Below are 25005 nucleotides of genomic sequence, written 5' to 3'. Positions count from 1 at the left end.
GGCTAGTAATGGGAATTATATTGGTGCCACTGGTTATCATAGCATACGGTGTTAAAATTGATAATGTAGAGCCCATCCCTAATAATTGAAGAGATTGTTAACCCATTTATACTTGAAATTAGAGGTACAGGGGAACCTTTTGACTTCAAGAGGTTGCTGATCTACATCATGGTCAATGATAAGGGATCCTGAAAATTGTAATCTAGCATCACTAGCAAGTTCTCCAGTCTTGAAATATAATTACTTGTTGGTAAGCTTCCTGAGATTTTGGATTGGTAGCAGTCAGAGGTTCAAAAAACATTTCAAGTTCAAATGATTTTGAAATTCAGAATATTTGATTTTGAGTTTGAAAAAAAATGTTTTGATTTTGAAATAGTGCTTTTAGGATCCAAAGTAGACAGATTTGATCACCGTGTAACGGTGTTTGAGATCAGTAGAGCTATTTTAAAGTTAGGAACATTTCCAGAATGATTGAAACAGCCTTTTTCAAATATGAAACAGCTTTCACGGTCAAATGGCTACCTGTGGCCTTCCGGGTGCGCTTCAAGGTGTTGGTGAACGTCTTTAAAGCGCTCCATGGCATAGGGCCGGGTTACTTACGGGACCGCCTGCTGCTACCGAATACCTCTCACCGACCCGTGCGCTCTCACAGAGAGGGACTCCTCAGGGTGCCGTCGGCGCGACAGTGTCGTCTGGCGACACCCAGGGAAGGGCCTTCTCTGTGGGGGCTCCCGCCCTCTGGAACGAACTCCCCAGGACTTCGTCAACTTCCGGACCTCCGAACCTTTCATGAGCTTAAAACTTACTTATTTATCTGCGCTGGACTGGGTTAGTTTTTAAGTTATGGGTTTTAATGGTTTTATCTCCAAATTTTAATTGTGGCCAATTTAATAAGTTTTTTAATTGTATTTTAATTGTATTTATAGTGTATTGTGTATTTTTACTTGGCTGTGAACCGCCCTGAGTCCTTCGGGAGAAGGGCGGTATACAAATTTAAATAATAAATAAATAATAAATAAATAAAATCAAAAAGTTCAGACTTGAAATGGAGTGTTTTGAATTTGAAATAGTTTGAATTTGAATATTACCATGTAACAGTAGGAGATGGGTAATAGGAGGTTGCCATTAAGAAGTTTTCTAATGTTTTAGTAGAGTGTATGAACATTGTTAGGAAGTAGAACCAATTCTAGTTAATGACTGATTTTGGAGCTATGATTCAAAGAGATTTGCCATCTTCCTTCTATTATAAGGGAGAATAAAAGAATATAATGTAATTCTATAACAATCGCAAATAGAAGGCTAATGGAATATAAAAATACATAATTGTATGCAAAACAAACCTTTTTGGGGATGTTCTGGATTGTTTATTTTTTCTTCCATTCTCAAGAGTTTTGGAAGAAAAACATGACATTTCCAATGAACATCAGAATATTTGATCATTAAAAAAAAAGAATCTTGCACATAACTTGAAAAGTTACCTTAGGCCAGGATAAAAGCAAATCCACATTGTGTTTTCTTAGTCAATAGAATACAAGAATATGGTAGAAAAGATGCAATGTTGCTCACTTAACTTGTTAATTAAACATTAACTTGGGCTTCAGTAGGGAATTTGTATTAGATTTGGCCAGAGGATAACAAGTTCAAATTCCTACCCAGTTCACATTCCACTCTTCACCCCTGGCCAGTTACTATCACTGTTTGTTGTGAGGCCAAACTTCTAAGTGTGAAGAATCTTGTTTATTGCTGTAACTTAGGAGGAAGGGCAGGATAAAAATGAAATCAATTTATTCCCAATCCTTAAGGATTTTTTTTTAATGGGCTATAGTTTGAGAAAGTAATAGATGACTTGAAATATTGGTCTGATGGGATAATCTGAAGGTCAGTAAGTAGAGGATAGTTATACTTTAGCTGCTATTTGGTTTTTTAAAAATATATATTATTTTTTCCAATTCTTAGGTGAGCATTGGTAGTCCAGAAAAGATGGAGCCCATTACAAAGGTCTCTCATATTCCCAGCAGCAGATGGGCCCTGGTATGCAGTCTTTGTAATGAGAAGATTGGGGCATCTATACAGGTAAACAATTCTTAGCATTCTGAGCAACTGTAATCATTACAAAAAACCTGGCCAAAGCTCTTTATCTAACTTTTATAGTGATATTCACCTGTTATATCCTTGTTATTTTCATAAAATAAATTAAAGAAGGAGCACTGACATTGGCAGCACATATATACAACAATTGGGACATTACAACATTAATTTAGGATTTTTGTTTAGATATACACATTTGGGCTAGTCTGCATTGTGTTCAAGAACGTCATTGCCATACTATTAAATCTGTGTTCAGTGTGAACTCTTTGATGGTTATAAATCATCAGTGTGATTTAACCTTTTTTTAGTTGGCTTTTGAAATTGCCATTGTCTTTGACATCTGTTTTGCTGAAGAAATTTTTTAATAATATTCAATCTCCTTCTTTGTTAATACTCCTTTGTGTGCTGTGTCATATCTTTTTTTTCTTGACTTCTTGGAGCTTGTTCAGTGTTTTCTTGTCTATATGCCAATTACACTTGTCATCTGATTGTTAGATTTTTTTTATTACCATTTGCCTCTCATAATTATTTGCTTTTGAAATCATTTGGGCTCTATCTTTGTTCAGAGTTCCTTGCATTACCTGCTGAATTTTTAGTTTACTTAGTTATATCTATATTTATCTTGATCTATATCTAATTTAGTAGGTACAGATGAATGGATATTTTTTTTAAAAAAAATAGTATGATTGTAATGTTAAATGAGAAATATGGAGCATTTTACTACATTTCTAATTGAACAAGTTCAGTGAAAACTAGGAATTCACTGATTCATTTCAAATAGCCATTGTTTTTGCTTGTTTTGGCCAGAATTGTTTTAATTTCATTTCTGAAAATGATCTTCAGAAGCCTGTCTATTCGTTGTGGTTCATTTAGAGCAACATTGCTATCTAGCAGATTGATTACTGGTGATAACATAAATATCTAACAGTTAACATATTTGTCAAATTGTATTTGATTTTCGGACTTTAGGGAGCAAATGGTTATAAAATCACTAATATATTATTCCATCAAACTGTGTTGCCCAATGTTATGCTTCTTAGTTGAACGCGATTTCTAGTAAGATTCAAAATTCTGAATAAATATGCATGGTATTCAAGGAAGCAGGTCAAGTGTTACTGTAGCAGCTTTAGACTGAAGTAGAAATTAAGAGGAGTTTGTTCTAAGAATGAGATCAAGTGCATTTTATGTTTAGGATTTGGACAAGATCTGGGAAATCTCAAAATGCCGTTCTGGAAAGTTTAATGATTTTTACAGCTGTCCACTTAGGAAAGGCATGAGCGACTATGGGAGGTCCCCCAATTACCCTGTCTAATACAGAAGGATAGTGAAGTGGCTCTTTCAAATATTCTTACCTGTGTGATAAAGTAGCAGACCAACATACCTTGATTTAAATATGTTGAGCCCTCTTTAGTGATTGAATAGCCCTTCCTGCAAGCTCTTGAGAGAGGGCCTGTTGTTTCCCTTGGACTCTGTGCTCAGTGTGGCACACTCCCGCATCCTGGCCAGGAGGTCTTTCCTTTCTTCTGGAAGCTCTGGTTATGCGTGTTCTCAGTATATGACCAGATTCTCCACAGTAAAAACAGGGTGCTAAATCTCTGTGCTCCTTTCTTCAGCAGTTACTGTTCTTGCTGTTCCTATTTTCATAGGTTCCTCTTCCCCCCAACTTGGTCCCCATCAGCATCAATGGGGAGAAGATTGAATAATGAGGTGTATCTGGTCCAGAAAAGGTGGTAGATTTGGTCCAGATTCTGTGACACTCCTTGCCATATGACCTTAGTGCTAATGTGAGCATTCAGTCCTTGTCTAAACTGAGAAATCAGAGCTGTTTTGTTTTAATGTAATTTAACAGTAATTAATTTGAATTCAGCCTGACCCTTCTATTACCCTGTTTAAACTTCTGGATCTGATGGGTCTCTGCTACTTCTCTTATTGGATCTCTGAAGTTGCCCATGAAATCTGGTAATTGTCTATAATTGGGTCATTGCCTTCAGTGATCAGAAATGCCCATTGAGCTGCTGACACAGTCAGCAGGTTCAGCACAAGAGACACCTGTGAGCATTCAGTTGGGAATTCTTCACCTTTAATTCCCATATAGAATTCTCATTGAATTATAAAAGGTTTCATCCTTTCTGATTCTCTTCCAAGTCTTTCTGTTAAACCCCCATGGCTTCTTGCAACACTGGTTGGACTGCTGGTGCCAGAGCAATCGGTGGTGCTGGCTGTTCCAGATTCTGCATCTGTTGCACCAGTTGAAGCACTCTTGTCATCAAATTGTACACTTCATTCTCTACTCCATCCTTACCCCAAAGCACAGCATCCATTAGTCCTTGGTCAAGCAGTTCTTCTCTTTGTGGCTTCAGTTGCCATCACAATAGTTGCCATTGCTCTTTGGGGAAAAGATTGGGAATCTGAGAAGATTGATATTAGGTAAAAACAATCAGATCCACAAAGCAAAAGATCCAAAATTACTGATTTATTGATCAAGCCTATGTACAGGAATCCAGTGGTGAAATCCAAATTTTTTTACTATCAGTTCTGGGGGTGTGGTTTGGTGGGCGTGGCAGGGGAAGAATATTTTTGCCAAAAACTGGAAGTAAATGCCAGTTTTTATCAAAACCATTGTAAAAGGTGGTCATGGAACTGCGGGGTGCTGCAAACGGTTGTAAAGGCAGTCCGGATATGGAACACCTGAAATGCGGTCATATGACTGCAGGAGGGGTGGCCCTGAAAACTTCTGAAACTTCCCTGGGGAGTTTCATCATAACTTTGAATGGTCACTAAGCAACCAGTTGTAACTCTCTTGATAATTATATAGTAACTCATGAATCAGCCATTGTCACTTTCTAGTTCATGCTTAGAGCTTCCTGACTATAGAAGAAATAACACTTGATTCTGAATTGCTGTTCTAATATTCTATTATGTCCAAAGCTTGGACCTAGGGGAGCCCTAACATAGGGTTCACAATCTTTACTACATATTTAAGTACTTAAAAATTTTATTTCTTTTTTTGTAGTGTTCAGTAAAAAACTGCCGCACAGCCTTTCATGTCACTTGTGCATTTGATCGTGGTTTGGAGATGAAGACTATTTTGGCTGACAATGATGAAGTCAAATTCAAATCCTATTGTCCGAAGCACAGTTCTACTAAGAAGTCGGATGAGGAAAACCTCAATGAATTAACTGGCCAGGAAAATGAGAATGGGGCACATGATCATGCTCTGGGTCACTTAGAACCATATGATAGCATAGCTCAAAATCAGGAGGAAGCTCATAGAGTCAGTATTCGAAAGCAGAAACTCCAGCAGTTGGAGGATGGGTTTTATGCCTTTGTTAATGCTTCAGAAGTGGCTAAGGCTCTGCAACTTCCAGAGGACTCTGTAGAATTCCTGTATCAGTATTGGAAATTGAAGAGAAAATCAAACTTCAACAAACCTTTGATCACCCCAAAGAAAGATGAAGAGGACAATCTAGCCAAACGGGAACAGGACGTTCTGTTCAGGCGACTACAGCTTTTCACTCACCTCCGGCAAGATTTGGAGAGGGTAAGCTACTATGTTCTTGAAGAGGGGTAGATCTAAATGTAACATTCTTTATGCCATACTTTGCCATACGTTGATTAAAATAATTTCATATGTTCTGTGCATCTAATATTTGATTCACGGATGTGATTCTGTTTGGACTTCAATCTGGTATTCAGATAGATACGGAATAAGAGTTTGTTAAACATGTACCATTGATATTTGCAATTATGGCTTTAGTATATGTATATATATTTCCAGGAATATCACCAAGATTCATATAAGATTAAATAATAAATAATACATAGATTCCTTAAAAATAAAGCAATAGGAAAATGTTAAATAATCATTAATTATATATATTTATCAAGCTATTGCTCTTTGAGTGAAGCAGCAAGATGCAGAGTCCAGATAAGGGGTAAAAAACAATAAATGAAAGAAATTAAATGCATGTGGTAAGAAAATAAGTGACCTAAATCTAGATCAGTATCTTTTCTCCATAGATATGCTACCTTAGATATGTTAGCCACCTTGGATCATTTATAAAAACAATAAAGGTAGAATGTAAATAACTAAATGAAAATACATTTCTAGTCTTACAAACCATCCTTGCTTAAATCATATCCCTTAAATCACAAATATTGTTTGGTATATTGTTGGTTATTTAACTTCTAAACTTTTTTTTCCTCAGCAACTCCACCCAACCCCCTCAGTCTTCTTACTCTTATCAACAAATTCAGTTCATCCTTCTTTCATTTTTGACCCTATATCTTACTTTAAGAACATATTTTGTTAGTAGCCCATTTTCACTACATTCAACTTGTTTCTCCTAACATCCATAACTTTCACAGAAAAGAAGCATGTTTATCCATGGCATTCTTCAGTTAAGTTTTCCCCACTTCTTAGACCTTTCCCCCCTTATTTACTCCTCTTAGAATTCAAGTTGCAGTTATCTATCTATCAGGTTGTTGATTATCTGGTTTAGTTATACCCATGCAACATACAATATTTTCTGCTAGTGGCAAGGATAGTACAATTTAGGTGTATTATGGCTGGTGTGCCACAAGTCCAATCAGATTCTACTTTTAGTAAGATGTTCGTGCTCTTATGTGCAAGCTAAGATTTCTAATCTAGAGACTACCTAAAAACCCAACATAACGTTTCCCTGTATTCCATTAATTAGGAAGTATATGCAGTGTACTGATACACATTCAGGATGCCCTAATTATAAAATGTCAGATTGAAGAGATTCATTAATTCTTTTGCAAAATATTAAATGTATATCACTTTTAATTCTAAATAAAAATTGGACATACTTTTCTAGTCTGGGGGACTCACATATTTTGAGATGTGTGCTTGGAGGATTGCATTCCATAACCCAATACCCAATTCTTTTTCAAACATGACTCTTACCTTCCACTGAAGGTTCCTATGATTAGAAGCTACTGGAATGAATGTGGCTGTGAAACTTGGATAATCATAATAGCAATAGCACTTAGACTTATATACTGCCTCACAGTGCTTTATAGTCCTCTCTAAGCAGTTTACAGAGTCAGCATATCTCCCCCAACAATCTGGGCCCTTCATTTTAACTACCTCGGAAGGATTAGTCAACTTTGAGCCTGGTGAGATTCAATCTGCCAAACTGCTGGTGATCAGCAGAAGAAGCCTGCAGTACTGCACTCTAACCACTGCACCACCACAGCTCTTAATCAACTTCGAGATCATCAGCCTTGCTGAATAACTTCCTTTCATTGCTTAGAAGATGAAATTAGTATGAAAGCTGAATGCTGATCATAGAGGTGTGCATTATTCAAACAAGAAGGTGTTTTGTATGTGGTGCAGGCATGCTTATTAGCTCCTGTAGGTCTCCTTACCTTCTGACCAAAAAGAGTTATTTTCTGGAGCCAACTGATTACAAGTGTTGAGACTAGAAAAATTTGCAGTTTTTTTAAGGTTTAGCTGGTAGGTAGAACAAGGATATCTATGCCATGTCCAAAACAAGTTTCTAGCTTTGAAACTGAATACTGCACACCTGCTTTCAGGAAGAGCTTGAAATTAGGTCTTCAAACTGAAATGCAGAAAGTAAAATAGATCTGTTTTTTTTTTTATGTGTTTATGCTTTCTCTTAGCTATTCAGTAACTTTAAAAATCTATGCAATTAGGGTAAGACTCAGGCTCCAGACTGAAAGGCTTGAATTCGTAAGGTATCATTTTTAGAAGAAGGGTTTTTTCCCCCTTTTTCTCACTATAAAGAGGTTTCCAGATGGGCCACTATTTTTTTCAAATAATTTCAAAATAATCTTAAACTTCCTGTATGCATTCCTCATATTAGCATGTTTTCAATGTTTCTAGGTACGGAACCTCACTTACATGGTGACCCGACGGGAAAAAATTAAAAGATCTGTTTGCAAAGTCCAGGAACAGATATTTAATCTTTATACAAATCTTGTAGAACATGAAAGAGCTTCAGGTAAGTTTTGTTGTTTTCTGTTATTTTTCAGAGAATGACTTTGGAAAAACACTGCCAAATGAACGGGAATTAAAATTAATACTGTAACACTCATGTTTTGTCCCCCTTCTTGATATAAAACAACAAATAAATGGGAAATAATGACATTAATTTTCTTTGTGCTAGACCATAATAAAATTTTGATTTGATTGTCTTTTAAGTACATAAATTTAAATTTAGATAAATCAAAATTATCTCTACTCTGTTTTCCACCATTTCCCTCAGCTGTAAAAATATTGTATTTATTATCTCTGATTTAAAGAATTTATTGATTTATATTTTTATATACTTGGAAAATAATTCTCTAAAAGTATAGCCATTGCAAATACTTACAAAAAATATTGTTGTGATGGTTGTGTGTAGCCTTGTTTTCCTATTTTTGCTTCTTTTTGAAAGTCATAATATCCTCAAGTTGCCATTTCTCAGATCCATGCAACAGTATTACTCCCCTTAGCAAATTCTAATTAGTATAATTCCATTATATGAACCAGGATTTGGGAACCTTATTTCTGTCGAAGATTATGTATTCTGGGACAGACTACATTCTGGCAGTGAATATATCCAGACCCAGAAATTTGCATAGAACTTGATAGCCTGCAAGTAGTTGTATATATACAGTATGCATTTGAATATTAATAGAAGACTCCATACAAATCTACACTTTATTTTTTCAGGATTTTTGATTGCAAAAAGTTTGCTAATCATGACTAGAAGTAAGTATATGCTTTTTAAAAGGTCAACAGATGTTGGTCAGAAACTTAGAGGATAGGGTTATACTTCATCCTCTTACATTATTACTTTAGCACGGGACAAGGTTCTAAATTTTGTTCAGATATTTCATGCTTGCATTTTAATAAAACTTGTAATAATTCAGTTTAACATTTTCCATCATAGGATAAGTAACAACTTAATAAAGCTATGAAAAATATATTTGTGCTCTGTAGACCAAGCTAAGGCAATGTTGATTTTTAATTGATCCACTTCAAAAACTTGAATTAGTTTTGTGATTTTTAGGAATTTTAGGTTGATCACAATTTATTGTTACAAGATGTCTTAAAAGAGCACCTAATATACCAGTCAAATATATAATTTATATTGTTTGATCAAATGGGAGGTGTTTTTTTTTTTCACTATTTAGGAGGAGCATTCTTGAAAAAACAAGAACTGAAACAATTTCTGTAAAAATAAGCTGGTTGAGTAAAAAGAGCGGCCACCTTGCTTTGAAAGTGACCGATAAGAGCTCCCCCCACTTCAATAAAAAAAAAGAAAAAGAAAAGCTTTACAACTATAGCTCCCTCCGAGAATGATATAAATAGCATCTACAATTTTTCCTGATTTAATTTTGGCAAATTAACACTTGTACTTTTTTAGGGCGCATTAACACTTCAAAAGCTAAATAAATTAGTAAAATGAAGATCATTATTTGACTGAAGGGGGTTCCTGTAGGGATAAATATATTTTAAAAGTTATGTAATATTTTCTGTTTCTGCTTGGAGAATACACTCTTCCTAGTAGGCCATGTGTTTGATAGTTTCTTACTTTCATGTAGACATACTTAAGATCATATTCTGTGTACTTTTAATATGAGTGATGTTTAAGGAAATTTGACTGAATTACCCCATTGGATCGAGCTTAAAGATATTAATGTCAACTTTAGTAGCACTTGGTATTGCAAGTACTCTAATGCCAAATCTAGTAACTAAATTACCCCAATGGCAGGTAACCTCTTACATTACATATTTAATATAGACATTTCCCACCATTACTAACCATACCGAGCCAAGGTGGCACAGTGGTTAGAGTGCAATACTGCAGGCTACTTCAGCTGACTGCTAGCTGCAGTCAGCAGACTGAATCTCACTGGCTCAAGGTTGACTCAGCCTTCCATCCTTCTGAGGTGGGTAAAATGAGGACCCAGATTGTTGAGGGCAATATGCTGACTTTGTAAACCACTTAGAGAGGGCTGTAAAAGCACTACGAAGCAGTAAAGAAATCTAAGTGCTATTGCTATACCAATTAATTGAAAATGGAGATTTCTCTTGATATTAGGAGGCAAATATTAAAGATATTGGGTTTTTTTACCCAGAGGAGTAAAATTCCTATCATTGATGAAAATTTTGACACATAAAAGTTATTGGTGCCCTTTGAAACATAATTATGTCATTTTAGTAATGACTAAATTTCAGCATATTTTAAATGCACTGCAACAGTAATCTTAAAAAGAAATAGAAAGATGATTCCAAATACCTAACATAAATTTTAACCTAAACTTTCTGTTTTACAACTGACTATTTAAAATCATGTTTACCTATGTATACATCATATTATTTATCTCAGGCAGAGAGCATAGAAAAGATGTATGAAGTATAACCCAAAGAAATTAAAAGTATGACATAAAAAGGAAACATAGCTAAAATTAGTTCATAAAAAGTAAAGGTTTCCCTTGTCCAGTTGTGTCCTACTCAGGGGCACTGCTTATTTCCATTTCCTAGTTGAGCGAACCAGCATTGCCTGAAGACACTTTCATGGTCATGTGACTGGCATGACTATATGCTGACACCTACAGAACACTTATTTCCCACTGAAGTGGTATTTATTTTTCTACTTGCATTTGCATGCTTTCAAACTGATATACATATAGATAACATACAAATACACACTGTAGCTTTCCATATCTTTCTATCTGTGCTAACCATCCTTTCTTTTCCCCTGTCCTTACACAGTTTATATATTGCCTTTAGAAATGCATTCTAAGTATTTGTTAATACATTGTATATACTCCTAGTCAGTAGGATAAGGCCAATAATACGCTTAGTAATCTGGAGATAGCAATAGCACTTAGACTTATATACTTGTGGCCCACCAGCAGCCTGCAGAGCTGGCAACGGAGTCGGACAGTGATGAGGCTGAGGTGAGGCCAGGGCCATCGAGGAGTGAGGTGTGGACTCTAGACCCTCCAGAGACTGATAGTAGTGAGGCAGAGGAACAGGAGGAGCCTGTTCCTAATGCACGCATGAGAAGAGCTGCCAGAAGGCAAGACCAGCTCAAGCAAAAAGGATAACTTGGGAATAGGGCCAAGAGATGATTGGCCACTCCCATAAGGCTTAAAACAGACCAGCAACAGTGTTTCGGCTTTGCCAGAAAACAACGTTGGTAGCTTCGTCTTCTGCTTCGTGTACGTCTTGCATTTATTTTTATGACTTCTGAACGTTTGCCAAGAAAGGCCTTTGGCAGTTTGCCTAATTGGACCAAGGTTTGCGATAGGACTGAGGAATTTGTGTTAGGAGGAATTTTTTTACTTTAGTTGAACTACGCTGGGAAAAACTAGAAAGTCCAGTTGCCTCTTGAAAAAGCACCTTTCGGACAACCATGATCTGGATGACTGAGAATTTCTATAGACATTTAACGCTTAAGGCACACAGGTCAAAATGTGCCAAAAAATTACCAATGCTGTCATTACTGTAGCAGGGAATATGCTATACATTCCCTACTACAGAACAGGCAGGACTAAAATGACTAAAAAGAAAATAATGAAGACGGTGTTTAGTGCATCAAAGTAGTTTTATCGTTAAAACACCTTAATTTATTTCTACTGACATAACTGATTAGGTACCTAAGTTACAATTTAATATGAAATTAATACCCCATGTTAGCACTGGCTATACCACCTACATGAGTAAACAAAGAGTTGTAGCTATAGTAAATTAATTTTACTATAAGCCCTATTGAGATCAGTGGGGAAAATGAAATGGATTAAATTCATTTTCAAATCCCATTCATTCCAGTAAGAATTTAGTGCAACTAGCGGAAGTTTTTACTAAAGGTAATACTGGATGGGTAATTTTAGAACATCTTTAACACATTTATTGGTGTCTCTCCAGGTATGCCTTCCTCTTTCTCCTCGATGGAAAATTTGGTGCTCTTCAACAGTTCGCCAGTGGACCCAGATGCACCTAAGATAGAAGATTTGAAATGGCATTCGGCTTTCTTCCGAAAACAAATGGGCATGTCATTGAGTCATTCACTGAAAAAAACAGAGAAGAGAGAGCAAATGAGAAATTCTGGGCACAATAACAAACCATTGCTGAAGCAGCCCAGCCAAAAGGAGGAGCTTGCTTCTTCTGGTAGCTTTTTCAGTTTTGAAAAAACCTTTGCAGAAGCACAACTTGGAGCAGCACAACAGAAGAATGGGATTGTAACAGAAGACCACAGGAAAAGAGACAATCATTCTCATTGTGACACAATAAAGATAGGATTGAAGGAGAAACCCCCCAAACACAACTACAAGCCCTTGAAGTCAAATGAATCATTTCAGAGGCAGTTAGAAAATAAAAGGGCCGTGAACCACCCAAGTGGCAGATCAGCGCCTGGAATCCGGAGGGATATGGTGCCTAAATGCAATGGATCCTTTTTCAGGATAAATTATAACCCAACTCCAGTTAAAGTGCCTACAACACCCAGAAGCCCTGTGAAAAATTGGGGAGGATTCCGAATTCCAAAGAAAGGAGAAAGGCAACAGCAGGGAGAGGGGCAGGAAGAAGCATGCCGCCAAAACTCTAATTTCTCTTACTCGGCCCTTGGACAAGTTTCACCTAAAGACAGGGCAAAAAACAACTTAAAAGTGGACAGCGAGAATGATGGGTATGCCCCGGATGCAGAGATGAGTGATTCAGAAACTGAGATGGCTGAGAAGAAATGCAGGCTTGGATCAAATAGCACTCTCCCTAGAAGGACAGATATTATTAGAAGAAGTATTCTTGCCTCTTGACTGAAGAGTGATACAGAACACAGCACTGGAATCAGTGAAGCCTCAGCCTGGATATAGAAAAGTAGCTACTCTGTTCTATTTATCGGTGGGACAAAGAGAGTCTTAAATTACGACTACAAGATCTACCAAGAATAAAAACATTTTCCCCAGGCTGTAGAAAGTTGTTTACGTGCACTTGAGTACGAGTATTTCCTCCACCATTCTCATGACTGAGATGTGAACATTCTTGCAATTGTCTCAAAGAAATCTGAGAAAATGATATTGTTTTCCAATTGATTAATATGCTGAATGCTTATTTTAAAAAGAAGGATAAGTTAATTGGATTGTGTGGGTAGACCCTAGTTTAGGCAGATAGCACTGAAGTTCTTCTTTCCTAGTCCCTGAAAAGCACAAGCTGTTGATATGTAAGAGAGTAACAAATTAAATTTTGGTGCACTGCTTATCCTAATCTACATGGTCACTCTCCTCAGGCTGTGCTTAGAGTAAATCCTAGTCTCATTTTTTTTTTTTTTTTGGCTGTAATTAGGATTCAGGGAATTTTGGCAGCTGAAACCTTTGTTAACTCCAAATGTTTTTAGACACAAAATTTATCAAGCAGGTAAGAAGAATGTGCATGACAGGTAGATACCCTAAGGCAGTGATGGCGAACCTTTTTTTCCTCGGGTGTCAAAAGCCACACCCATAATGCAATGCCTCCCACGTACGCTCTGCCCCCCCCCCATGCATGCATGCACAATCCTCCCCATCCTGCCCTGCCCCCTGCACAGGTGCGCATGACCCCACACGCACCACGTTTGGGCCTAACAGGCCTGTAAAGCCTCTGGAGGCTGGAAATGGCTTGTTTCCGGACTTCCAGGAGGCCCATTGTTCACCCTCCCAGAGCCTCCGCGTGAGCCCTGTACTTCCCTGGCATCAAAAATGGGCCTCATGGAGACTCCTGGGAGGGGCAGAGCGGCATGGGCATGCTCGCACATCTCCTGCATGCGCGGCAGAGACCCAAAAATCAGGTGGCTGGTGGGAGATCCTGGCGCATGAGTGGTGGAGCTGATCTAGGGTGACAGCTCGCATTCCCTCAGAAATGGCTCCACGTGCCATAGGTTCGCCATCACAGCCCTAAGGGGTAAATCCAAACTGTAACTGCAGCATGTATATAGTGCTATTCTGAAGGGACCCAGACAAAGAATTAAGGAAAATTATCTACTTCTCTCAAATTAAGGGAAGAGGGATATCTATGTCTTAAAGTACTTGATCTTGTTTTGAAAGAAAGGTAGGTTTGTAAGCTTCCTGTATTCTGCTAGCGCCTGCCATGTGAAATACAAAGACAATTCAAGTGAGAGAGACTTAAATGTGTCTCTGTGGCAAAACAGGGTTGACTGTCTTGTTTCTCCTATACACCACCACCCCGATATGCACTGCAAATTGTAAATCTGTAATGGGTGAGGATTTTTACAGTAGAAAAATTCTTAGCATCTCATCAGACTTGGGAGAAGCAATGGCAGACAAATGAAGTTTGCCATGAAGATACGACTATTTCCACAGGCAGTAGTCATCAGCCTTTCTTTATATGCACTAATAATATGTGTTGGGATATACAAATTTCTAACACATAAGGGTTACTTTAAATACAAAAAGAAGGATGTAATAAATATATATGTATATTTTTTGAATAAAATGGTAAGGCAATAAGATGCGAGTAGTGCTTTACATTCAAGCCAATTTAACAACAAGACTTCATGATATGGATATGATTTGGCAAAAGAGTGTTGATTACATCATTAAAAAACTGCAATAAGTAGAAAAAGCCATCAGCAATAATAAGTGAACAGATTATTAGCCTATTTTGTGCACTCAGCAGAGTGCATTTGTGAGACACAAAGGTAGTTTTAGACGATTACAACTTTTGGGACTCAACTTGGATATAAACAATACCAGAGGTAATGAGTACAAGAAACGTAAGGAGCAGTAGGTATTTGTTTTGGCAACTCTCCTCTCAGCCCATCATCATTAGTTTTTACTTACTATATTTAAAACAAATGTTGGAACCTTGCAATTTGACTCAAGTCTTCCAGAGGTTTCAACTGAAAACTAGAGTGCTACTGTTTCATCTTGCTATGCAAGTCACTGATCATCAATAATACATTGTATTTGAGGAGGTTTGCAAAGTAGTTTTCTTACAGTCCTAATTTTTGGATAAAGAAATATTGTATGTGATCCCATGAATTCTAAATTACTAATCCACTGATTCTATAACTTGGGAACATATATCAGATCATATCCCCATTTACTTCTAAAGCAGCAGTAATAATCCCAAGAAGACAAACCTACGATTTGAAAATAAGCTACAAATCTAGTTTTCCCCTCATTTATCTTTTGCCTCCACTTTCAGTATCTAGCTTGGTGCTAATCATAGTTTAATATATGAGTAATCAGCTTCCATTAAAATAAAAAATACAGCCTTTGAAAGGCCATTTTTTAACTTGGCCTATCAAATTCAAATATCCCTGGATGCCATGGTTAGAACTGAATGGGAAACTGAAATGGGACTTCTGCATGAACAATGAGGTTGTGAAATTGAAACATTTCATGATCATCATTTTCTGATCTTAGGCTCATTGTATATATAATAGCTGTAGTTCCAGTGGTGGCTATTAGTACACTGAAGTTCCAATGCTTTAACATAACTTTATATAGGCAGGGTTCTTTTTTTTTTTTTGCAGCTTGCTTCATTGTCAGGAAAATTATTCAAATTTAAAAGAAAGGATATTCCCCATCCCCCTTCCTACAGAGAGCGCTGTATTCTTAAGAGTAGTCCATGCATAGCCTTTGAGTCAGGATGGATAGAATTAACAAGCAGGTTAGTAAGACTTTACAGTCTAAACATTTTTAGCTGCCATTTTAGAAAGCTACTGGAAAGAAGTAAGATATATATATATGGCTTTGTTGCTTTTGATTGAACTACCCATATATTACAGGTATATAACAAGGTTTGCTGCTTTAAAAGCAGGCATGTTCTTGTTAAATATAAGAGGGATGTGATTAATTCATTATTCAGTACAATAAGTGTTTCAGGTGAGGTTTTAAGTGAAATAATATTGGTTAACCTGTCCAACGGAGTTTTTCATCAAGCCATAGGAAAAGTAAATTTGATGTTAAATAAACATCATGTTATGATCAATTTTGAAAGAGGTATCAGATTACATTTGCACTACTAGGAATGTTAGCATTTGTGCAGAAAGAATGCCTTATCTGTTTTCCCCACCATATTTAGGTTAATAAGCTTTCTGATGTTTTAATGCTGAACCAAAAATTAATAACAAAAGAAGAAAAAATAGTGCGTTCCCCCTACCCGCATCTTCCAACTACAGAAGTAGATAAAATCAGTATGACCAGCTGTTTCATACTATATTTAACACTCAGTACATTAAAATTTATAAATAAAACCATATTCTTTACTACCACTACATTCATTTCATTGGTAAGAAAACTGGAGATTTCTTGTTAGCTCCACATTTTACTTATGCAGATTGCCCAAGAAATCTCTGATTATACTTGGTGTACTACATTGAAATATAGGGTAATAAACATTTTAGTAATGTTGACTGGAATGCTGTCTGTTTGATTCTGGACACCCACACACATACGTGCCAGTCTAAACTAACGAGAGATCTCTCATATGTACAAAATCTTGATTATTTTGCGTAAATTGGGTAAAAAAGATCTTACTACATTTGTAAAACCTTGTACAGAGGATTTTTTCACTATGTGCCTAGCTTTGGTGTCCATTTTGCTCCAATTTGAAAACAGGTGCATGATGATAAAACAAATAGAAATAAAGTATATGTAGAGATGACTATTTTATATTACATGGCCCAATCCTGTATTTATTTTCCTCCCTTTTTGAAGTATTTATAAAGACCTAGTTGAAGATGGCTGTATTTTTTGTTAAAATATTTAGTAGAATTGTGCCTTTGTCTGTATGTGAATAAATGCTGTACATTTTGCAATACACTTAAGCGTTCTGGTCTAATATCTGTGTTTATACTCATTTGACAATGTTAAATTGGTAAATCTCAGTAAATACTCAGGTTAACTCAAATTAATCAGTGATGGATTCAACATCTTTGTGTTTCCTAATATAAGCCTTAATGGAATGACACTTGTGTATTTTTGGCTTTAAACCACTACTGAGGATTTCCCTTTTTCTATTCTTACATTCTCCTTTTTATCTATTAGCATATCTAATTGCTTTGAATAGCATACCATTTCTTCCATCTGTCTCAATTTCCCACTTCCCTTCTGCAATACTGAATGATTCATTGGTTATGATGACATTCACAAATGACTGATGTCGTTCATAATATGATTGATTTCTGAAATCCCTAGCGGTCTTTATCAAATTCCTAAGTAATGTGTAGATTTTCTTAAATTAGAGAGTTTAATAGTTTTCTGTGGATAATAGTCTGTAATGCTGTACATGGAATTATTCCCTTATGATCAAAGGATAGTCCCCCAATGCTACTTAAAAGCTTGGAGTAAAAAAAGGATGTCCCAACCTACATGGTTGAAGTGTGATCACTTTGCTACTTTCTTTTCTGGATTACAAGGTTTTATTTTTTAAAAAAAACCTCCAGGATTAGCAAATCAGACAGGATTCTGGTTCTATCCATATTGCTAATTACAAGGCGAGATCGGAGGCTAGAAGGTAACAGAAACCACTGATAAAAACTCACTTGATTAGGTTGATGGGCAGTGTCTAAATTTGATAATTGAATGAATAAATTCAATTTTGCTGGATTAGGCCAAGCCCCTTTTCATTTCAGCCTTCTCCCAGTAGCCAAAAATGTACCCCTTGGGATCTCAGCATGCAGGATAGGGACATTCTCATTGTTGATTCCCCTAGCAATTGGCATTTCAAAATAAGCTTGAATATCCACATAAAGTCATCTAGCTTAGCCCTGACTACTTTGGAAGAAGTTTGGCAAGTGTGAAGACAGTTAGTGTAAAGTGCTGTGCTTTGTGGGAAGAAATAAAACTGATCCTGTCTGCCATCTCTGCTATGCATGATTTTGTACAGTCATGTTCTACTTGTGATCCTTTTCCCCCCAAGCTAGAATGTTCTAATCATTCTAGACTTTTCTTGTAGGAAGGGTATTTGATCCCCCAATCGTTTTAGTTCCCACATTCTGCACTTTTTTCAACATTGTTACATCTTTCTTCAATGTGCCCAGAACTCTAAATAGCATTCCAGATTAAGACATACCATAGACTTGGATTTACAATACTGTTGTTTTTATTTTGAATTCATTCCTTAACAATCTCAAGCATGGTATCTGCTTTTCTCACAGCTGCTGAACATTTAGTTGATATTTTCTTGGGTTTCCTCTACGACTTGAAGATATTTCTCTTTCTTCTTTTCCAGCTTGTTCATTCTGACACAAAAATTAGAGGGGGTGGAGGTAAGATCAGCCAGACAGGATAAATATGCAGCTAAAGTTTTAAATGTTTGGGCAGACGGAGATAATCCTTGTTCCTGGTTGTCTGCAAAGCTAATTTCAGATAACATAAATTCAGAAAAAGGGATTTTATTAAAAAGGGTAACCTCGTAACAGGTCAAGTCAAATTAATATTTCCTGTGAACACCTCCTGTCCTGCAAGAACTAATTGATTAAAAACATTGTCTTGCATAAGGAAGAAAAATAAACAGCCAGATACATTCCACTGAATTAAAATACCTATACTTCTAGAACAAATCATTTATAATTATAAGATTTGGGCTGTAAACGCTTAGAAAACCATTACGCTAGTAATTCAATTTTTTGCAGCCTAAGAGGCTTGATCTGAACTGCAATTCTTTCCCATGACCAAACATCATTTTCCTGAAACAAAGATGTTTTGAAATTAGAAATAAAATGCGTTTTCTATTTCATTCACAAACCTATTTTACCTTTTCTTAAGTTGATCCTTATTTCTCATTTAACCAGTTTAAAAAAATCATTCTGGAGCCTTTCTCAATTACTTTTTTTTTTAAACTACCTTGATTTGTTTAGTATTATCCACAAATTTATCCAGTTCATCAGTAAGTTATAAACAAGTTAAAAATTGTCAGTCCTAAGCATGTTGAGGAACTCCATTTCTCTGCATTATGAAAACTGATAAATTCTTTTTTTTTAATCAGATGGCACACCATATAATGAAAACAATACATTAACTTATTATTGATATATTCTAAACTGCACAGAATTAATAGGGTCAACTTCCATTCATGCCTATTTGGACCAAGAGAAGCAAGTTGGATTTTACCGCTGTGAATACACTGGATTGCAGTGATAAACTGGAGAGGTTTCAGGGTAGGTTGCAAAGGCAAAAGATATATCTGCACCTTAGTTCCTGAACCATATTATATTTTGAAGCCCTTATTTTGAGTTTTTAGATTGCATGCCAAATACAAAGATGGCTTTTTAGTAATGCTGGAATAATGAGATCACGGGTTGGTCTATGATTAATTGCCATTACTAATGTTCTCAAGGTAACGAAAATAATGTAGACAACCTATCCCAGATACCTACAGTCATTAAAAAGAAAGAGCACCGAGACTTCCTGTTTGGCACTGTAGGTGATGGCGGTGATCTTTACAATCACCAACCTCTGGATTATGTGGAATCGCTAGGACAGTTTAAATCTGCCGTCCAGCAGTTCGAAAAAACCCCTCTTCAGAAGAAGAAGAGGAGGTGAGCTGCAGGGTAGAGGTAGAACTTCCCTAAAACCCCTGAGAAAAAAGGGGTTTGAAGGGTTAAGTTCCCTCCAGCAATCCGAAGTGCTCCAGATCTGAGGATTTTTCTGCTCTGGCGAAACCAATCACCACGACCAAACGCCGAAATTTATTTTGGACAATAAAGGATTATACCGGACAGAACGAAAGTGGGAGAACTTTATGCAAGTAGCCAAGCCAATTCCCCATTACTTTGTAACAAGCTTGAAAATAGCAAGAAAATGGTGGCGAATTGTTAAACAAGCTCAGATGACCTGATTGTTACTGTATCCCAGCCAATATACTCAGCTACTGGTTTAAAAGATATAATTGGTCAGTATGGTAAAGTATCTGGATTTAAGGTGAATCAGAAAAAGACAAAGATGATAACTAAAAATATGAATATACAACAAAAAGAAGAGTTAGAAAGAACTACGGGTTTTGAAATCGTTAAAAAGGTTAAATATTTAGGAATATATATTACAGCTTCAAATGTTAAATTATACAAAAATAATTATGAGGTATTGTGGCAGAAGGTATGGAAAGAAATGGAGAATTGGAAGAAGTTACAACTATCCTTGCTGGAAAGAATAGCGGCTATAAAAATGTTTTGCCCAGGTTTCTATTTTTGTTTCAAATGATACCGGTACTTAAGAACGATATCAAATTACAGGAATGGCAAAAGGGGGTTAATGGATGGGCAAAAAACTAAGAATAAAATTAAAAATAATGCAGGACACAAGGGAAAGGGGGGCGGTCTTAAAATGCCTAATTTAAAATTGTATTATGAAGCAGTTGTCTTATCATTAATTACTGATTGGATTAATTTAACTGAGGAAATATAGAAGGTTATGGTTTGTTATATGGGTGGCATGCCTATTTATTATATGATAAGAAAGTAGATAAAATATTTAAAAATAATATAATTAGAAATGTATTATTGAGGGTCTGGAGGAAATATCAATATAAATTAGATGGAAAGATTCCAATATGGGCAATCCCGAGACACATGATAGAAAATATAAATATATATCAAAAGATGGAGGTAGTTACCTATAAAGAACTCCTTTGTATGGAAAAGGGGGAATTACAAAATCCAGAGAAAAGATGGGGGAAGAAGGGAAAAATTATACATGGTTTCAATATGGACAATTACAAGCTAGATGGAAATTAGATCAAAAAATAGGTATTAAGCAAACTGAGGATAATTTGTTAAAACAAATGAGAGATCAAGGCCAACAGCATATTAAAAGGTTGTATAATGTATTAGTAGAAACAGAGACTGAATTGGTTAAGGATTGTATGATTAAGTGGGCACAACATTTTCAGCAACTAATAATGTTGGAAACTTGGGAAAGAATTTGGGTGAGGAATGTTAAATTTACACAAGCGCAAAATATGAGAGAAAATTTTTATAAGATGTTTTATAGATGGCATTTAGACCCCAAAAAGTTGTCATGTATGTATCCTAATGTACAGGCTAAATGTTGGAGATGCGATTGTGAAGATGCCACTTATTACCATATATGGTGGACTTGTAAAAAAGTTAAAGCATTTTGGATTAAAGTATGGTGGATCATGCAGAATATTTTGAAAAAGAAGATTAAGTTTACTCCACAGTTCTTTCTACTAGGAATAATTATGGATTGTACAGCTATAGAGACTAAATTGATTTTGAACTTAATAACAGCCGCGAGACTTTTGATTGCTCAATATTGGAAGAAAGAAGAATTACCTACAATTGAAGAATGGACACTCAAAGTATCAAATCTGGCAGAAATGGCAAAAATTTCTGCTTACTTGAAAGACTATACACAAGAAAAATATATTTTAGAATGGAAAATGTGGATTGATTATATTCAAAATAAGTATCAGATAAAAAAATATCGAATAGCATATGAGTAAATTTAGGAAATATTTTGTATTAGATATATTTCTGAAGGAGAGGGGAATTGAGAGTGTGATTATGTGTGGAGTGACTAGAGATTATAATTTAGGAATTATTTTGGATTATGATTGTTAGTTTTGATACCCTGCATTTTGTTCTGGGAAGTCGGGGTGGGGGTGGGGGTAAGGGGAGGGAATTGGGGGTTGAGGTAGAGATGGAGTGATGGTTAATGTACAGGTATTATTGAAGATGTATAAATATAATTAATGTAGGGTCGGGTCTTCCCAGTTACCATTTTAGAACGGTGGGGAGGGAGAAAAGAGGAGAGAGTAGGAGGTAGGAAAGAGGAGAAGAGGAAGGAAGAGGGGTAGAAGAGGGAGAAGGAAGGTGTAGGGTGGAGGGAGGAGAGGATGTAGATAAGAGAAGGAGAGGAGGGTCTGGAAAGTAGAAGAAGGTAGAAGAGGGAAGAGTGTTAAAAAGGGGGGTGGTGACTAGGAAAGCCCGACTAATTGTATATAACTGTACATTGGATGAGCTGTTTGATATGATTGTAAAAATAAAACTTTTTTATGAAAAACAAAACAAAACAGAAAGAGCACCCTCACTGAGTTCTATGGTTTTATGTATCGGGGCATAATAATCATCACCTGGTCCTTAGCCATTCTTAAATATAAATACAACCTCAAATGAACAACAAGATAGGACTTATCACATCATGCTATCATTTATTTTACAAGAATCCAAAATGGAAGCCATGTGTGAAAAATTAAATACACTTTGTGATTCAATAGCTTGTAGAACCCACCTGTAGCAGCAATAACTTGAGGTTATTGTTTTCTGTATGATTTCATCAGTTTCTCACACCATTGTGGAAGAATTTTGGCCCATTTTTCTTTACAACATTGCTTTAGTTCATTGAGATTTGTGGGCATTTGTTTGTGCGCAGCTCTCTTGAGGTCCCATTACAGCATTGAACTCGGTTGAGGTCTAGACTTTGGTTGGGCCATTGTAACATCTTGCTTTTCCCCCCCTTTTTCAGCCATTCTGTTGTAGATTTGCTGGTGTGCTTGGAATTATTGTCCTGTTGCATTATCTAATGTTGGCCAAGCTTTAACTGTCGGATAGCCAGTTAGAGGAGTTCATGGTCAAGTCAATGACTGCAAGGTGCCCAGGTCTTGTGGCTGAAAAACAAGCCCAAACCATCACATTTCCACTACCATGCTTGATGATTGGTATGAGATGTTTGTGCTAATATGCTGTATTTGGTTTTTGCCAAATGTGATACTTGCATTATGGCCAAACATCAACACTTCGGTCTCATCTGTCCAAAGAATAGTGTTCCAGAAGTCTTGTGAGTTGTTCAGCTGCAAATTTGCAACCTAAGCCATGTTGCCATGTTCTTTTTAGTGAGAAGAGTCCCGACAACCCTTTCAAACAAACCATACTTGTTTTGTCTTTTTCTCATTGTAGTGTTATGGACTTCAACATCTAATATGTTAACTGACGCCTGTGGAGCCTGAGATGTAACTCTTGGGGTTTTTGGTTTTTTTTTGCAATTTCTCTGAGCGCTGTCTGGTCTGACCTTATTTTATCTAGCTCTAAACATTAAAAAACTGTTTTTTAATTTTTCATACATTCCTTGTACCTTACCAAAGGAGTTTCAAATATACGTTAGACTTGAAAAATCAAGAACTTTCCAAGATAATATAGATAATTTAGTCCATATGTTATGACAACATGATAACATTATAATTATTGTTATGGACAGCTAAACAATTGCTATAATTGGAATTTCTACTTTTTCAGTAATTTAAATGCCAAGTAAGAATTAGGTTTGTTAGTTGTATATCTGATATCCCAAGTTTGCGTACTTTTCAAACAGGTAAGGGACATTGATGCTAGGTAGCAATTCAGCAATATTATATGAATAGATAGAACATTATTTTCAGATCAATACTTCACATATCAACAACTGAAAGTTAAATAACTAGTAAATCAGTTGTATAGATTAGAAAAATCCAATTCAACAGTGTACAATTCTAATTTTCAAAACTAAACTTTGTAGAATTTTTTTTACACATTTTCTCAGCTGTCTGTTTCTTGTGAATAGGAAAAAATACATTTGTTTTATAAAGCAATGAAATATTATCTGGAAAATATTCTACATGATACATTCTTAAGGCTCTAAAGGTACTTTTCTTAGGCAACCTGTACTTATACACTATGAAAGGACTTTACATTTCTTTTTGCTCTATCAAGTAGGCAGCCTTTTTCTTCTGCAATGTTATGGCGCTGAGCTGTAATTAAACACATATACAAGGATTAGTTTCTTTCTTCACTGGTCCTTTTAAACAAGTTAGATGACAGCACAATCTGAAATAGATATCTTACAGAAATTATTTTCTTCCTATGTAAATTTTTTTCTCATCCACCATTATTATGAACACATTAAATGTTCTCTGACCTGCAAATTCATTAGTAGCTTTACTTATAGCTTCTACCTATTTATGTAGGAGGAAGGAATTATTTTCTGAGGAATGTAAGACCTTACTGATATAAGTGGATTCCAATTTATATCAGCTATAGAGCAGTTAAAGGTCCAACTTCTGAAAAGCATAACCTGTTTATCCCATTATGAATTATGCCTATAGATCTGATCCTGCAAGTGAAATAATACAGAAGTCTCCAGTTGTAAGAGACCAGTGTATTAATGTTAACTGTTTCTATATTGCATTCTTATATTTTACTTACCAAAATTCCTTTGAACTTTGATTTGAAAGAATGGTTGTGCTAAGTAACCCTATTTTCACATATAATTTGCTACTAAAGTTGAAATTTCTACATTGTGATTTAAGTTATAATTTTATGTTCTTGAAACCTATTCAAAGTTTCTAGTCAGACATTTCCTTTTAGTATACCTCCTAATTCTGTATATTTAAAATGTTTTGCCTTTATTTATTTCCATATAACAGAAAACTAATATAAAAAGGAGAAAACAGTGCAAGTACAAAAATTCTAACTACAAGGCCTTATCATGCATATATACAACTAGCTGGACACCTATGCTTTGCTACAAAACTATGTGATCGGGTGTGATAAACTGACATTTAAAGCCTGAAACTTAATGCAGAATGCTAACTCTGTAGCATTAGTGTGTGTTAATATAAGGCAACTTGTTGGAACAGAGGGGGAGTGGGAGTAGAATGTCTCAGCCTGCAGGCCTGACAAGTCACATGTTGGCCACGCCCATGCCTGGTTTAGCGAAGGGGTAGCATCAGAGCGTGTTAATATAAGGCAACTGGCAGTTAGGAGTTCCTTTCAGGTGGGGATGGGGAGTAGAACATCTAATTCCTTAGCATCAAAGATTGTGAATACTGTACTATACTGTATATGAAATAATAAGTATAATTTTGTGATGATGCATGAGTGGTTTTTGTATGTGTGTATGCATATATATATATATAACATACAATATATGCATTGA

At 36.0% G+C, this 25005-nt stretch overlaps 2 protein-coding genes across 7 annotated transcripts in view; one reads left to right on the top strand and one right to left on the bottom strand.

The window, feature by feature from the left end:
* The window catches only part of JADE1 (jade family PHD finger 1), a 66078-nt gene extending 48759 nt beyond the window's left edge, over window positions 1-17319 (top strand). For 2 of the 4 annotated variants that reach the window (XM_058192045.1, XM_058192044.1), the window contains 4 exons: window positions 1957-2073; window positions 5102-5629; window positions 7961-8078; window positions 11999-17319. In XM_058192045.1, coding sequence (XP_058048028.1) covers window positions 1957-2073; window positions 5102-5629; window positions 7961-8078; window positions 11999-12885 — 1650 coding nt within the window. In that variant the 3' untranslated portion in view covers window positions 12886-17319. The remainder of the gene's footprint in view (window positions 1-1956; window positions 2074-5101; window positions 5630-7960; window positions 8079-11998) is intronic. The other 2 variants (XM_058192047.1, XM_058192046.1) reach the window with 2 other exon arrangements.
* SCLT1 (sodium channel and clathrin linker 1) overlaps window positions 10747-25005 on the bottom strand; it is a 49157-nt gene continuing 34898 nt past the window's right edge. The window contains exons 21-23 of one of the 3 annotated variants that reach the window (XM_058192048.1): window positions 23760-23818; window positions 18146-18314; window positions 10747-12141 (exon numbers count right to left, since the gene is read on the bottom strand). In XM_058192048.1, the coding sequence (XP_058048031.1) occupies window positions 18242-18314; window positions 23760-23818 (132 nt within the window). In that variant the 3' untranslated portion in view covers window positions 10747-12141; window positions 18146-18241. Of the gene's footprint in view, window positions 12142-18145; window positions 18315-22223; window positions 23819-25005 lie in introns of those variants that run through there. The other 2 variants (XM_058192049.1, XM_058192051.1) reach the window with 2 other exon arrangements.

The sequence above is a fragment of the Ahaetulla prasina genome, chromosome 8, assembly GCF_028640845.1.
Source record: "Ahaetulla prasina isolate Xishuangbanna chromosome 8, ASM2864084v1, whole genome shotgun sequence".
Classification (NCBI taxonomy): domain Eukaryota; kingdom Metazoa; phylum Chordata; class Lepidosauria; order Squamata; family Colubridae; genus Ahaetulla; species Ahaetulla prasina.
This window is presented reverse-complemented; position numbering and strand designations above follow the sequence as displayed.